The following is a 15662-nucleotide window of genomic DNA, read 5'->3' as shown; positions in this document are numbered from 1 at the left end:
AGAAACCTATGTCCTCACTGTGGAAGGACGTTTGGATCCAGAATTGGCCTCCACAGTCACTTACAGACTCACATTTAAAACCGTGTTTATGGAAGACAATCTTACTCGGCTACGAATGATGGCCAAAGAAGAAGAAGCTAATACAGTAACAATAATTACCATTATATTTACATCACTCCTCTTCCCGACACACACACAAATATGCATACACCCCCCCAAAAAAAAAAACATCAGTTGATAATACCCATTATGTTAGAGGCTGCTGCTGGTAATTCCAAGGTTGCAGGTTTGATCCCCACATGGGACAGCTGCATATTCCTGCATGGCAGAGGGTTGGACTGGATGATGCTCGGTTCTCCTTCTGAATGATGCCATGGGGCCTACGGCTAGTGCAATTAAAAGTTTAATTGGTCTAATTGGATGATGCTCAGGGTCCCTTCCAACTATACAATTCTACGATTCTATGCTCTCAAGGAAATCAGCCCTGAGTGCTCACTGGAAGGACAGATCCTGAAGCTGAGGCTCCAAGACTTTGGCCACCTCATGAGAAGAGAGGACTCCCTGGAGAAGACCCTGATGTCGGGAAAGATGGAGGGCACAAGGAGAAGGGGATGACAGAGGATGAGATGGTGGGACAGTGTTCTCGAAGCTACCAGCATGAGTTTGACCAAACTGCGGGAGGCAGTGGAAGACAGGAGGGCCTGGCGTGCTCTGGTCCAGGGGGTCACGAAGAATCGGACATGACTAAACGACTAAACAACAACATGCTTCTCTTCCCTTTCTTTCTTTCTTTCTCTCATACACAGGACTCAGCTAGACTGCTAAAGAAAAAGCGAATTACGTATATGCCTTGTATATGCAATATAACATTGTGCCAACAACTACCAGACTTTTAGAAGACATCTGAAGGCAGCCCTGTTTAGGGAAGCTTTTAATGTTTAATAGACTATTGTATTTTGATATTCTGTTGGAAGCCGCCCAGAGTGGCTGAGGAAACCCAGCCAGATGGGCAGGATATTAATAATAATAATAATAATAATAATAATAGCCACCAGATGGCGACGTGGAGTCCCGGGTTTTTCTCCACCTCTTTTCCCTGTTCAAATATACAGCGCCTTAAAGTGAACCGCTTCTTTGATGTGTTCAGATCTGGCCACACACATTCCACTTGCGCTACGCATTTAAAGCGCTATATGATGCCCCGGCTTTCCCCCTCGGAATTCTGGGAGCTGTAGTTTGTGAAGGGGCTGCGGAGGCTCCGCCCCCTCCCCACCTCGAGGCTCCGCCCCTCACGTACCGCGGCGCGTTTGACGGGCGAGCGGAGAACGAAGGGCAAAGAGGAAGGGAAGAAAGGGCAGCTGCGGAGGCTTCGTTGGCCCCTGGCGGGCATGCGCGGGGTTCCTTCGCGCAGGCGCTGTGGGCCGACAACAAAGAGGGACTGAGGCGGCGGCGGCGGCGGCGGCTCTTTCTCCCCGATGGCTGCCGCGTTCCTGGTCGCGCTGTACGAGTACTCGCCCCTCTTCTACATCTCCGTCGTCTTCATCTGCTTCCTGGTCACCAGCGGCCTGGTCATGGGCTGGTCAGTGGGGGGCGGGGTGGGGGGTCAGAGGTCACGGGGGGAGGGGGAAGCAAGGAGGAGGGGGGTCCAGGCAGGGGAGGGGGCTTGGCTGGGGGGGGGGGGAGAGAAATTTATTCCAGTGAATGGAGGGGGGTAAGCGGAAGATGGGGAGCTGTGGAGGGAGGGAGGCATATTATTATTATTATTATTATTATTACTATTAATTTCTCTCCTCCCAGACAGAGACTCAGGGCGGCTTTCACAAATTGAAAGCAAACACAAATAAAACGGGGAAAGCCATAAAACATATAGAAAGATAGTCGTTAGAGACGTAATAAAGCTCTACGGAAAGTGCATCTAAGGATGCTGCTATAATAATAATAATAATAATAATAATAATAGTACAACAACAACAATATTTATTCTTTGTACCCTGCCCATCTGGCTGGGTTTCCCCAGACTTCCCCAGACTGGTGGCTTCCAACAAAAGATTAAAAATACATTGAACCATCAGTCATTAAAAACTTCACGATACAGTGGTACCTCGGGTTACCGACGCTTCAGGTTTACAGACGCTTCAGGTTACAGACTCCGCTAACCCAGAAATAGTACCTCAGGTTAAGAACTTTGCTTCAGGATGAGAACAGAAATCGTGCGGCGGCAGTGGGAGGCCCCATTAGCTAAAGTGGTGTCTCGGGTTTAAAACGGTTTCAGGTTAAGAACGGACCTCCGGAACGAATTAAGTTCTTAACCCGAGGTACCACTGTACAGGGCTGCCTTCAGATGTCTTCTAAACGTCAGATAGTTGTTTATTTCCTTGACATCTGATGGGAAGGCGTTCCACAAGGCGGGCGCCACCACTGAGAAAGCCCTCTGCCTGGTTCCCTGTAGCTTTGCTTCTCGCAGTGAGGGAACCACCAGAAGGCCCTCGGTGCTGGATCTCAGTGTCCGGGCAGAACGATGGGGCTGGAGATGCTCCTTCAGGTATACTATACCTGAGGGAGGGAGGCATATTATTATTATTATTATTATTATTATTATTATTATTATTATTTCTCTCCTCCCAGACAGAGACTCAAGGCAGCTTTCACAAATTGAAAACAAACACAGATAAAATGGGAAAAGCCATAAAACATGTAGAAAGATCGTTGTTGGAAACGTAATAAAGCTCTAAGGGGGTGAGGGGCTGCTACATCTGGGAAAGTGGGGAGAGGATGCTAGGTTGTGGTAGCAGAGATTATTGTTATTGTTCCGATATCTCCTTTTAGCTGAGGATCACGGGGTGGTTTACAATATAAAAACACAAAAATACATATTTATACCCTGCCTTTCCCCATGACAGGGACTTTCCCCATGACAGGCAGCTTAGAATCAAAAGTAAGAACAACTGAAAACATGGGAGGGGAAACAATAATTTAAAAGCAATTTTAAAATGATGCAATATATCTACACACTGACACAAATACCGTATTTTTTGCCCCATAGGATGCACTAGGTTTTTTGGGGGGGAAATAAAGAAAAAAAAATATCCCCCCCCCCCAGTCGCTTGTGGGGCCGGCAGCCGGGAGAAGCGCTCTTCTCACCGCCGCCCGTCTGCAGACCAGGTCCGGGGACAGCGGGAAGACGCGCTGCGCCTCCCAGCTGTCCCCGGAGCTTGCGGGGCTGGCGCTGCAGCTCTCCAGGCTTCAGCGAAAGCCTGCATTCGCCCCATAGGACGCACACACATTTCCCCTTCATTTTTGGAGGGGAAAAAGTGCGTCCTATAGGGCGAAAAATACGGTATATATAAATCTATGAAAGCCATACATTTAGTGCAGATGGAGGGACATACTATAACATTTAACATGAGCCCCACCTGAAGTGTCCAGGGACCTTGACCCTAGCCCACAATATGCTATGCCAGTCAAACTTAACAACAATATTGAGAGTAGGATAATTTTGAGACCCACATAGCTGTCTGCAGGGTTGGGTGATAGTAAAATGGTGATAGTAAAATGGGTGTTAAGAGAGTAGAGTTTAGGAGGGATAGGAGCTGCTCAAAGCAAGGAGGCTGGGGGTACCAGTAAGTGGAAGGGATGTGCGCAGAACATGGAGGTGCACATTTTTTTTTTCATTGCTGAGGGTGAGTGGATTGCATTTTTAACAGGAGGGAGCAAGTGGTAGCCCAGCCCTGTGGTAAAATCCACATGCAGAGGGTCCATTTCATCGAGGAGCAAATACAACATGGGTTGAAGATTGAGTTATTTTGTTTTAAGACAGTTGTTGCCTTTTGGCTGTACCTTCACCAGATTTGACTGTTGTTAATATTAAGCGTTTCTGTTGATTTCATTTCGTGCCGCTTAGGTTTGGATGGGACGTTCCTGTGATTCTGAGAAATTCAGACGAAGCTGAATCGACTGTGAAAGTGTCCCAGAAACAGATGCGGCAGGTGAAAAACCCATTCAGCTTGGAAATAAAAAACCTGGAAGCGGCTTCAGTTTCAAGTCAGTAGATTGTGTGTTTTGGTTGCTGTTCAAATTTTCTCTCCCCTCCCCCTCCCCTGCTATGCCAAGCGCCGGCTATCGATTCACCCGTAGCAACTATCCCTGTAAGACCCTTTTAACAGAAATGAGCTGACCCAGTTTAAGCTGGCCCCTGCAAAGAGATTATTGCTTCCTTGATCTGCTTGACTATATTTATTTCTTCTAGCATATGGTCATGCAGAGGAGATACACCGTGGACTGTGAACTGGCATCCTTGCTAATGTAGGTTTTACACTGTCAGTATGAGCGTGTCAGCATGAAAACGCCACTAATCTCATGGGTATCTGTGCTCTGTGCCAGAGGGATGACAGGATGCAAACACATTAACGGGGAACCATAGGAGCAGCCCTGCTGGATCAGAGCAAAGGCCCATTTACTCCAGCATCCTGTTCTGGCCAGCCAGGGTCTGAGTGTCACAGCTGTGCAGAGGAGCTTCCCTAGTGAATTGTTAGATAGCTGCCACCAAGTGACAATAGCAACAAATTTTGGGCTTGATAGTTCTTCTCCAGGAGACAAACAATCTAAATGTGCTTTGAACTTAGTCTTGCTCAAAGAAGTTGCATGTCTTCTGAAGTTAAAAAGGTAAAGGTACCCCTGACCATTAGGTCCAGTCGTGAACAACTCTGGGGTTGCGCGCTTATCTCGCTTTACTGGCCGGGGGAGCCGGTGTTTGTCTGCAGCTTTCCAGGTCATGTGGCCAGCATGACTAAGCCGCTTCTGCCGATCCAGAGCAGCACACGGAAACACCGTTTACCTTCCCACCAGAGTGGTACCTATTTATCTACTTGCACTTTGATGTGCTTTCAAACTGCTAGGTGGGCAGGAGCAGGGACTGAGCACCAGGAGCTCACCCCATCACGGGGATTCGAACCGCCAACCTTCTGATCAGCAAGTCCTAGGCCCAGTGGTTTAGACCACAGCGCCACCCGCGTTCCCCTTTATGAAGTTACTTTCTATGAAATAAAATTTTGGGCGCTCCTCACACATTCAAGTTTTTTGTGGTGGTCTCACCAAGTCTCTGACATCCAAATGGCAGACTGTTTATTTCCCCCATCTAATCTAGATTTACTGTTTACGGGGGAAATCCAGTAAAAAAAATAATTTTTTTTTTTAATCCATTAGCGATGACTTGTGTGTTACGTTTCAAAAACCTGATGGCAAATTCATCTGTTGTCTGGAAAAGCCCTTTCATCGCTTGAAGAAGAGCTGTCAAGCATGAAAGATTTAGGGACTTGGTGATTTTCATCAAAAACGATGCTTTCACTGCTAGATAGTTATTTGGAATTGATATAATGGGTTTTCCCCCAACCTTTGGACCTTTCAGTTTTCAAAACTCCTGTTTGTGACTCCATGTTCTTTTCTTTCCCCCCCTCTTCATAAGATGGCATAACGCTGGTGCCTGATTGCCTGGAAGACTGCCTCCTTACGTGCTACTGGGGCTGCAGTGTGCAGAAGATCCACGAAGCTCTGCAGAAACATGCTTACTGCTTTCGAATAAAAACTCCACAGGCCTTTGAGGATGCAGTGTATGACGAGTATCTCTATCGCCAGCAGTATTGGTATCCTTTGATCAGAGTCACGTATCTTTGGCTTTGTAGAGTTGCAGAATCTTGGTGCAGCTCTGCTTCTAAGCAAATCATCTAAAGCAAGTTTCTAGCCCCAATAGATCTAGCAAAAAGTTGAGAAAACCAGGAGAGGAGATTCCAGAGAATGGGTGTCTAGTCCCCTTACTGCCCATCAACAGCCTCATTATTGGAAAGGTTTTGAGGTTCGTTTCTCCTTTCACCTCTGTACAGGGTGAGGACAAGAGTGGGCTGCCGTTTGGAAGTCTTCCTTTTCGCTGCACATAGAAATGAATGTGTAAATTGGAGAATTAACTTGAACGCAGAATACCTTTTGGTTCTAGGTACTTAATTCTTTGGAAGCTGTCTGCCATAGCTCTCTTTCCTCTTAACTTGCTGCTTGGCTGCCACTAAACAGCTGATCAGCAGAATGTAAAGCAGCCCCTTTGGCCATTTGCCCTGCTACTACATTCACTGCGTCACTATCATGGAAAGCCGGTGGACATGCTTAACTATTGCATTCTCTTGGTTTGCTTTGGGGAAGATACATAGCTCAGTGGTAGAGGGTCTGCTTTGTATGCAAAAAGTCTCACATTCAATCCATGGCAGCTGCCAATCATTGTCAACAGTACAGGACTAGATGGACCAATGGTTTGGTTCGATGCAAGACAGCTTCCTTTGTAGCAGTTGCACAATCAAAGGAGCAGGAAATCGATAACTCCTCAGTCTTTTGTCAGCCCTTGGGTGCTGATGGTTGTCTGCCATAACAAAGGTGGTCTAAACCAATGAGCCTCTTGGGTTTGCCGATCAGAAGGTTGGCGGTTCGAATCCCCACGACGGAGTGAGCTCCTGTTGCTCTGTCCCAGCTACTGCCAACCTAGCAGTTCGAAAGCACACCAGTGCAAGTAGATAAATAGGTACCGCTGCAGCGGGAAGGTAAACGGTGTTTCTGTGCGCTCTGGCACTCGCCACAGTGTTTCATTGCGCCAGAAGCAGTTTAGTCCTGCTGGCCACATGACCCGGAAAGCTAGCTGTGGACAAACGCCGGCTCCCTCGGCCTGAAAGCAAGATGAGTGCCGCAACCCCATAGTTGCCTTTGACTGGACTTAACCGTCCCGGGACTCCTTACCTTTACCTTTGCCATAACAAATATAAGTTCTAGTCCATAGTAACTTAGATCTTGCACTAAGAAAAGGCAAATTGTGATTGGGCCCAATTTTGTAAATAAAGCAGATTTGCAAGCATTTGCTAATCTTCCATAACTCATTCTTGGTTTTTGCATCATTTATTCGCTCCATGCTAACCACAGGGAGTGGCAGTCATTCAGAGCACTGAGGCCACCTCCCTGTGGCTACTGGAAATCTTAAAAAGTGGGGGGGGGGACCCAAACCCTTGAGTTATTCAGGTATTATTATTATTATTACTACTATTATTTATTTATATCCTGCCCTCCCCAGCCGAAGCCGGGCTCAGAGCGGCTAACAACTGTAAAAATAACACAGTTTACATAAAATCACAATCAATTAATTGAAATACATTCTAAAATCGATTCATTCTAAAATTAATTCAGAGTCAAATTAATGGCAACCATTCGGCTAGAGTTCTATCAGGATTACAGAAGGAGGGGGTCAGACTGTGCCTTGGCCAAAGGCCTGGTGGAACAGCTCCATCTTGTAGGCCCTGTGGAAAGATGTCAAGTCCCGCAGGGCCCTAGTCTCTTGTGACAGAGCGCTCCACCAGATCAGAGCCACAGCCGAAAAAACCCTGGCTCTGGTTGAGGCCAGCCTAACCTCCCTGTGGCCCAGGATCTCCAAGATGTTTATGTTTGAAGACCGTAAGGTCCTCCATGGGACATTCCAGAGAGGTAGTCTTGTAGGTATGAGGGTCCTAGGCTGTATAGGGCTTTAAAGGTTAAAACCAGCACCTTAAACCTGATCCTGTACTCCACCGGGAGCCAGTGCAGCTGGTATAGCACTGGGTGAATGTGATCTCGCAGCGAAGACCCCGTAAGGAGTCTCGCCACAGCATTCTGCACCCGCTGGACTTTCTGGGTCAGTCTCAAGGGCAGCCCCACGTAGAGCGAGTTACAATAATCCAGTCTGGAGGTGACCGTCGCGTGGACCACAGTGGCTAGGTCAGGGCGAGAGAGGTAAGGAGCCAACTGCTTAGCTTGGCGGAGATGAAAAAATGCCGCCTTTGTTATAGCTGCAATCTGTGCATCCATGGAAAGGGAGGTGTCGAAGATTACACCCAAACTCTTAACGGACAGTGCTGGCACTAATCTGATTCCTACTCTCCATGCAGTAAGTTCCTCTGAAGTCAGTGAGGCTTTGGAATATACATGTATAGGATTGCCGTGACAGAGGCCGAACTTTGTAACAAATGCTAAATTCTGTGCTTGTAACAGATGGAACGCAACAGAGTTTGTCTGTGCCGGGCAAAGCCAAGTTTGATGCTAGATACATGTGCGCTACGTCCAAGAGCATCTGTGGCACATACATTGTATTTGTCTTTTATTTGCGGTTCTGTTCCTTGACACAAACAAAGCATCAAGACATCTGACAAAGCAGGGAAGCACTGCCAGGTACCCAAAGAGACAGAAATCATTGACTTTGGCCCCGTGCCCAGATCTCGGTACCCGCTAGTTGCACTGCTGACGCTGGAGGATGAAGGCAACAGAGAAATATATGACATTGTAGGTAACCTCTTTCTTGAGAAAGGGAACTGGGACAGGAGTTTGCTTTGAATTGTCTGTGAAAAATTGCCGTCGAGTTGGCAGGGGACTTGCTTTTGCTTTTTGTCATAGCTATTGGTGTGTGCTAACATTATTCCTTCTTTAAAATGACATCTCCTGGATCCTTGGATTAGATAAGGGGGAAAATTAGTTATTAGAGAGCTTGCCACATCCCACAGATTGAGAAGCTAGGTCTGTTTTAGTCTGCTGGAAATAGTCACAAAGTTCATTACCCATCACTTCACATGCATAACTTCACATGAAGTTGAACTGGTTTACTTAATTGGCCTTAGTATATCGGGGATTTCACTAGACTCAGAGTCGGAAACCTGATGGCTGCAATGATTTCTATATGAAGACATAAAATGAACGTTGTATAGTTCACTTTTAAAAGCATCCACTCTGAGGTGCTTTTAAAACAAAACAAACCTTTAGATACAGTTGCATTTTATTTGGAACGCTTTTATAATTGTAATGATTTTATTCGTTTCTGTAAGTATCGTATATCATTGTAACCATTTCTGGGACTTTATGTTAAAATCTTACTAGTGGTTAATAAATCTTTCGAGATTTATCACTAGCCCATAAAAACAGGCAACCTAAACAAAGACGTGTAGCAGCAAATAAAATCAATAATTAAGACCAGCCATTAAAATTGAGGAAGGAATGTTGCCCCTCCGCTTAAAATGATGTAATATGAAAGACCGCGTATAAATTTCAGGGCTCTGTTTCGTGGTGGGTATGTATGTGCTGTGTTATATATTAGTAAAAATGATGGCTGTATGGCAGGAAAAATATTGGAATCTGAACCCAAAGTGATCAAGGCAATTCTAAACAAGATATGGGTATTAGCTCCTTGTAAATGACGATTAAGGATTGTTCGATTATTTCATCGTCTACAACGCCTTGTTTTTTAGTTCTTCACAGTTGGGTTGGATGTTGTTTGAAGAATAAGCAGCATAGAATTCAAATGTTTTCTTTTCTTTCCATAGGTTTCTATGGTATCTATAATTCACGTTACTGATGACAGTTACAGGCTTTCCTGTCGAATACTCTATCAGTATCTCCTCATGGCCCAGGGTCAATTTCATGATCTAAAGGTAAGCTTTGGGATTTGCGGTTTGTTTTACATCTCAAAAGTGGCTAGAAATAACTGCCTCGGTTTGCATCAGGCCAGTTGCCCACCCTGTCCATTATTATTATTATTATTAATAATAATAATAATAATAATAACAATAATAATAATAATAATAAATTTATTATTTGTACCCCGCCCATCTGGCTGGGTTTCCCCAGCCACTCTGGGCGGCTTCCAACAAAGATGAAAAATACACTAAAATGTCACATATTAAAAACTTCCCTGAACAGGGCTGCCTTCAGATGTCTTCTGAATGTCAGGTAGTTGTTTATCGCTTTGACATCTGATGGGAGAGCGTTCCACAGGGCGGGTGCCACTACCGAGAAGGCCCTCCGCCTGGTTCCCTGTAACCTCACTTCTCGCAGTGAGGGAACCGCCAGAAGGCCCTCGGAGGTGGACTTCCGTGTCCGGGCAGAACGATGGGGGTGGAGACGCTCCTTCAGATATACTGGGCCAAGGCCGTTTAGGGCTTTAACACTATTGAGTAGCGGCAACTCTCCAGAGACTTAGGCAGATCATTTCCTAGGACCGCTAACACCGTTCTTCTAACTTGGAGACGCTTAGGCTTGGGTGTAGAGCAGGGTGCCCCTGGGTCACCGATCTGTGCATTTTCCTCTAGTTTATTTCTGGAACCCAGAAATGCCAATTCCGCAACTGTAGAGTGATCAAAACGCATATTTTGCAAATGCAGTTGGTTGCAACCCAGGTATGCAGCAGAACGAGATGAGATAATGAACTGTAGGTGACTCGTCACATTTTTTAATTCTCCCCCCTTGTAAACCACTACCTGCAAGTAAAAAAATATAAAATAATCATAATAATTTTATTATTTATACCCCGCCCATCTGGCTGGGTTTCCTCAGCCACTCTGGGAAGCTTCCAGTAAAACAGAAAATCACAATAAAACCTCATAGAATCATAGAGTTGGAAGAGACCACAAGGGCCTTCGAGTCCAACCCCCTGCCAAGCAGGAAACACCATCAGAGCACTCCTGACATTGGTTGTCAAGCCTCTGCTTAAAGACCTCCAAAGAAGGAGACTCCACCACACTCCTTGGCAGCAAATTCCACTGTCAAACAGCTCTTACTGTCAGGACGTTCTTCCTAATGTTTAGGTGGAATCTTCTTTCTTGTAGTTTGGATCCATTGCTCCGTGTCCGCTTCTCTGGAGCAGCAGAAAACAACCTTTCTCCCTCCTCTATGTGACATCCTTTTATATATTTGAACATGGCTCTCATATCACCCTCCTCTTCTCCAGGCTAAACATGCCCAGCTCCCTTAGCCGTTCCTCATAAGGCATCGTTTCCAGGCCTTTGACCATTTTGGTTGCCCTCCTCTGGACACGTTCCAGTTTGTCAGTGTCCTTCTTGAACTGTGGTGCCCAGAACTGGACACAGTACTCCAGGTGAGGTACTCGAACGTTAAAAACCTCCCGATACAGGACTGCCTTCAGATGTCTTCTGAAAATTGTGTAGTTCTCTATCTCCTTGACATCTGATGGGAGGCTGTTTTTTTATTAATAAAATAAAATTATAATCTCATTAGGAAGATTTTAGCCTTGGTCTCCCTTGTTTCCTGTTTGTAGCTTTCCACTTGCACGATCCTTTCCGCATAGGGGAACACTTAAAAAATAGTATTGCCTACATGCAAACTGAAGTGGTGCAGGCTGTTTCTATTACCTAATCCTACTGCGCATGGAGGCGAAGGTACATTTCTCTTGCTAGAAACCTGGGAAAATTTGGGAAATGTTATATACATGCACAATGCAGTTTTTTAGAGCACAATTTTGTAAGCAGGGTGAACTAAATCCTCTTCTGGGACCTCTCTCAGTTAGGAGCCCTGAAGCTTAAGTTTCATTATTTTCATAGCAGAGTCTCCCCATGGCATATTTTGAAAATGCCCATGGGCTGCGAAACATGGAAGACCCGGTGTCAGGCATGGAGAGTCCTCCCCTCTCTTCGGTAACATCACAGATAGGAATTAACGAGCAGTTGATAGATTTATAGTCCTTTTATTACAGCGTCATGTTGCAAGCACAAGCACACAGCTCTCCGCAAGGAGGGCAGTTGGCTAGTCTAATCCTCCTTCCGACTTCCGCAGCATTTTAGGCACCAGTAGCAAGTTCCTCCCTTTGCTCTCTGATACATTCCGACCTCCAAGTCTGTGGTGGGGGGTCCCCCACACTTAAGGGACTTCTCAACTAGCTGCCCCCTCCCTTCTGGTTCTGTTGTCATTATCTCATAACTGAGTAACTCCTTCCTAAGCTGTTCAGCTTCTGTCTCTCTCTCTCTGCTTCTGATCACGCTGTGGACAGGGGGCGGGGGTGACTATTCCCCTTCCAGCTGTCCATCAGAGAGAAGCTGGTCTGCCATAGAATACATTCCCCAGTCCTTGTCTTCAGACCACTCCCTGACACCTGGGCACTGAAACACACTCTGTGTTTGTGTGCATGTGTGTGTGCTTTCAGTACTCTTAACATACTGAATTTCCCACTGGCCCCCCCAATTGCTCCACCCTTCACCTCTCATTTTGCTTTGGGGGTTCAGCTGAAAAACCCCACCCCCATTTGACCAAGCCACCACAGTGAAACGAAAGGAGATTGTCTCTAATATTAATGGAACCCAAATGCTGCAAAATGGCTTGGACTTAGTAGGCATAGCATGAAGCATCATACGGTTAATGAGTCTATTTTGCAAAGCTACAAAGAACATACCTTTTTCCATCTTATTTTTTTAAAGAATCAAAACTACAGCAAGTTTTCTTGGATTTGCTGAAAACCTTTTCAACAGTTCCTCCTTTTTCCCAATGAAGTTTTTCTGCGCACACTCAGTAAGCCTAGCCCATGGGTAGGCAAACTAAGGCCCAGGGGCCAGATCCGGCCCAATCTCCTTCTAAATCCGACCTGCGGACGGTCCAGGAATCAGCATGTCTTTACATGAGTAGAATGTGTCCTTTTATTTAAAAATGCATCTCTGGGTTATTTGTGGGGCATAGGAATTTGTTCATTCCCCCCCCCCCCCAAAAAAAATAGTCTGGTCTCCACCTAAACATTAGGAAGAACTTCCTGACAGTAAGAGCTGTTCGACAATGGAATTTGCTGCCAAGGAGTGTGGTGGAGTCTCCTTCTTTGGAGGTCTTTAAGCAGAGGCTTGACAACCATATGTCAGGAGTGATCTGATGGTGTTTCCTGCTTGGCAGGGGGTTGGACTCGATGGCCCTTGTGGTCTCTTCCAACTCTATGATTCTATTCTATGATTCTATGATAAGGTCTGAGGGACTGTGGACCGGCCCTCTGCTGAAAAAGTTTGCTGACCCCTGTACAGTGGTATCTTGGGTGAAGAACTTAATTCGTTCTGGAGGTCCGTTCTTAACCTGAAACTGTTCTTAACCTGAAGCACCACCTTAGCTAATGGGGCCTCCTGCTGCCGCACGATTTCTGTTCTCATCCTGAAGCAAAGTTCTTAAGCCGAGGTACTATTTCTGTGTTAGTGGAGTCTGTAACCTGAAGCGTCTGTAACCCAAGGTACCATTGTATTGTGCCTAAACATTTGTCTGTTTTCTCCGTGCCTCTTCCCGTTCCCAACCCCTAGCAACTTTTCATGTCTGCCAACAGCAACGCCTCATCTCTAAGCAGCCCTCCCTCGGGTGACAGGACAGAGGACCGCGTCCTCCTCGAGAAAGCCGGGCTGGCTGAGGACGAGGCGGACCTGCCAGATGAAAACAGCAAGGACTGCATCGTCTGCCAGAACAGGGCTGTCAACTGGGTGCTCCTCCCTTGCCGGCACACCTGCCTGTGCGACGAATGCGTGAAATATTTCAAGCAGTGCCCAATGTGCCGGCAGTTTGTTGGGGAGTCCTTTCCCCTGTGCGGCCGAGAAGCGTGAAGAACTGGGGGCGGAAGGACAGAGCGGTGTGTACTTCTATCCAGGCAGAGAGACAGAGGAGAAATTCATGTAAAGAGTTGACAAGATGAGTTTGGACCTTCTGGAATAGTACCGAAGATCTTCCCTTCCACTTGAACTTTGGTGGCTGGTTGTCTGGCCAGCTCTAAAGCAAGGTTGGCACTGTCAGCATTGCCCTTGAGCCAGTGCCACCAACTGGACTCACACACTTCAGCCCCGACTGGGCTAGGCGAGCTGGGTAGCACTTCCAGAGACCACCTTCTGCACAGGAACAGGTCATAGTGCTGTGGACTCACAGCTTAGAGTTGTGAGCACCGGATTCACTCCAACAAGAAGACAGTCATCCGCACAGCAGAGTCTAGCAGAGTATATAAACAACTCGGAGAGCAGCTCTGTAGAATATCTTCTTTATTCTGTCTACAACTATAATACACAACTATGTACAGAGCTAAATGAGGCCTAAACGAAAATGCTGAACTGCACTGAGTGTCTGCAGCTGCTCTTAGCAGCAACCTTATCATGATCTCTCTCTAACACTCAGTCTCTCTCTCTCTCTGATGTAAGGCTGGAGCGGAATAAGTAGAGAGCAGAAACCGCCCCCTCCTCTCTGGAGAATCAGCAGAGAACATCAGCAGGTTCTTGGATATGGGAGGGGTGAAATCTCCCCAGGCACCTTCCCTTAGCAGTGGATTTGATTTGGAAGCAACAGCGATGCTAAGGCTTGGGTTGCGCTGCTGCCTCTGCCTCCAGCAACGGTGCAAAAGTGTGCACATTACAGGCAGAAACAGTGCTTTGAACTCTGCATAAAGAATATCTCTTTGTATGTGCGCATAAATTTATTGGGCATTTTCACGGTACTTTTCACCGAGAAGTTTCTCTCGACAGACTGATGTGGAGAAAGAGGAAATATTCCCTGAGAACACTTAATTTGTATTTATGTTGTGTGTGTGTTTTAAATTGCTGTCAGCCTGGTTTTCTACTTGATAGTAATGCTGCTCTTTTCAGTTGCAGCAAGTGGGGGGGGGGGGGCAGAAGCAAAGAAATAAAATATAGAAGAAGAAGAAGAAGAGTTTGGACTTGATATCCCGCCTTTCACTCCCCTTAAGGAGTCTCAAAGCGGCTAACATTCTCCTTTCCCTTCCTCCCCCACAACAAACACTCTGTGAGGTGAGTGGGGCTGAGAGACTTCAAAGAAGTGTGACTGGCCCAAGGTCACCCAGCAGCTGCATGTGGAGGAGCGGAGACGTGAACCCGGTTCCCCAGATTACGAGACTACCGCTCTTAACCACTACACCACACTGGCGTTTTCCTTGCAACTCTTCAGTACGTCCACATATATTTTGTGTACTTTATCTTCTTGGGTCTGGCGTAAACTGGGCAGTCAAGACTCGGGAGTCACTGGCAGGAATTGCAAAATGCTTGGGAGCACGCAAGACTTCATGCGCCGAGATTTGTTAATGCATGCGTAGTGCCAAATGTGAACGAAAGTCTCCAAAGGGCAGTAATGACACAAAGGTGACATTGGTTGAAGATGGGATCCCATTTTTGTTTGTTTTTGAGCACGGAACATTAGGTTGCCTGTACAACTGCAGATCAGTTCTGCTTTAAAGATTAAAGATCTTATGGAATTCCTGTCCAATATGATTATTGTTTTTCAAGTCACAGTCCCTGTATAGGTCTTTAAAGCAGGTATGGAAGACTTCTTTCCCAAAAGGGCCGTGATTCCTCTTTGGCCATATTCTTGGTACCACATACTGGGGGTGGGGGCAGTGGCACAATGCCAGTATGGGCAGATCCCCATGGATATGACCCCAGCCTTTGTATATAGTGGGTTGCAGTCTAACCATGAAGAAGTGGGCAGTTTCCACCCATGTGCCCCCTTTCCATCTTCCTTGCAAGCGTCATTTTTGCAGTTTGGCTGCCCACCATTTTTTATGTTGCATTTCAAAATGCTGGAAGCCGCCCTGGGACCTTAATCCCAAAGGCTAAATAGGGGCGCATTTAGTCCCCATGCTTGCAATTCTTCACCTCTGCTTTAAAGTACCGTATTTTTCGCTCTATAAGACGCACCAGACCACAAGACGCACCTAGTTTTTGGAGGAGGAAAACAAGAAAAAAATATTCTGAATCTCAGAAGCCAGAACAGCAAGAGGGCTCGCTGCGCAGTGAAAGCAGCAATCCCTCTTGCTGTTCTGGCTTCTGGGATAGCTGCGCAGCCTGCATTCGCTCGATAAGACGCACACACAT

General features: G+C 46.4%; 1 protein-coding gene across 1 annotated transcript; it reads left to right on the top strand.

Moving 5' to 3' along the window:
- Nucleotides 1-1303: 1303 nt before the first annotated feature.
- On the top strand, nt 1304-14470 carry CGRRF1 (cell growth regulator with ring finger domain 1). The gene is made up of 6 exons (XM_083439315.1): nt 1304-1579; nt 3902-4041; nt 5462-5639; nt 8190-8337; nt 9369-9476; nt 13104-14470. The coding sequence occupies exons 1-6, from the start codon at nt 1476-1478 to the stop codon at nt 13395-13397; spliced, it is 972 nt and encodes a 323-aa protein (XP_083295441.1). The 5' UTR covers nt 1304-1475; the 3' UTR covers nt 13398-14470.
- The last annotated feature ends 1192 nt before the right edge of the window (nt 14471-15662 follow it).

This window comes from Podarcis tiliguerta (genome assembly GCF_965153285.1).
Source record: "Podarcis tiliguerta genome assembly, chromosome: 1".
NCBI classification, from domain to species: Eukaryota; Metazoa; Chordata; class Lepidosauria; order Squamata; family Lacertidae; genus Podarcis; species Podarcis tiliguerta.
The sequence above is the reverse complement of the archived record's forward strand: the minus strand, read 5'-3'. Positions and strand labels throughout refer to the sequence as shown.

Coding starts and splice junctions, on each gene's coding strand:
- CGRRF1 (XM_083439315.1), top strand. CDS start 1,476: ATGGCTGCCGCGTTCCTGGTCGCGCTGTACGAGTACTCGCCCCTCTTC. Junction 5,640..8,189: donor CTCTATCGCCAGCAGTATTG/GTATCCTTTGAT, acceptor ACACAAACAAAG/CATCAAGACATCTGACAAAG. Junction 8,338..9,368: donor ACAGAGAAATATATGACATT/GTAGGTAACCTC, acceptor TTCTTTCCATAG/GTTTCTATGGTATCTATAAT.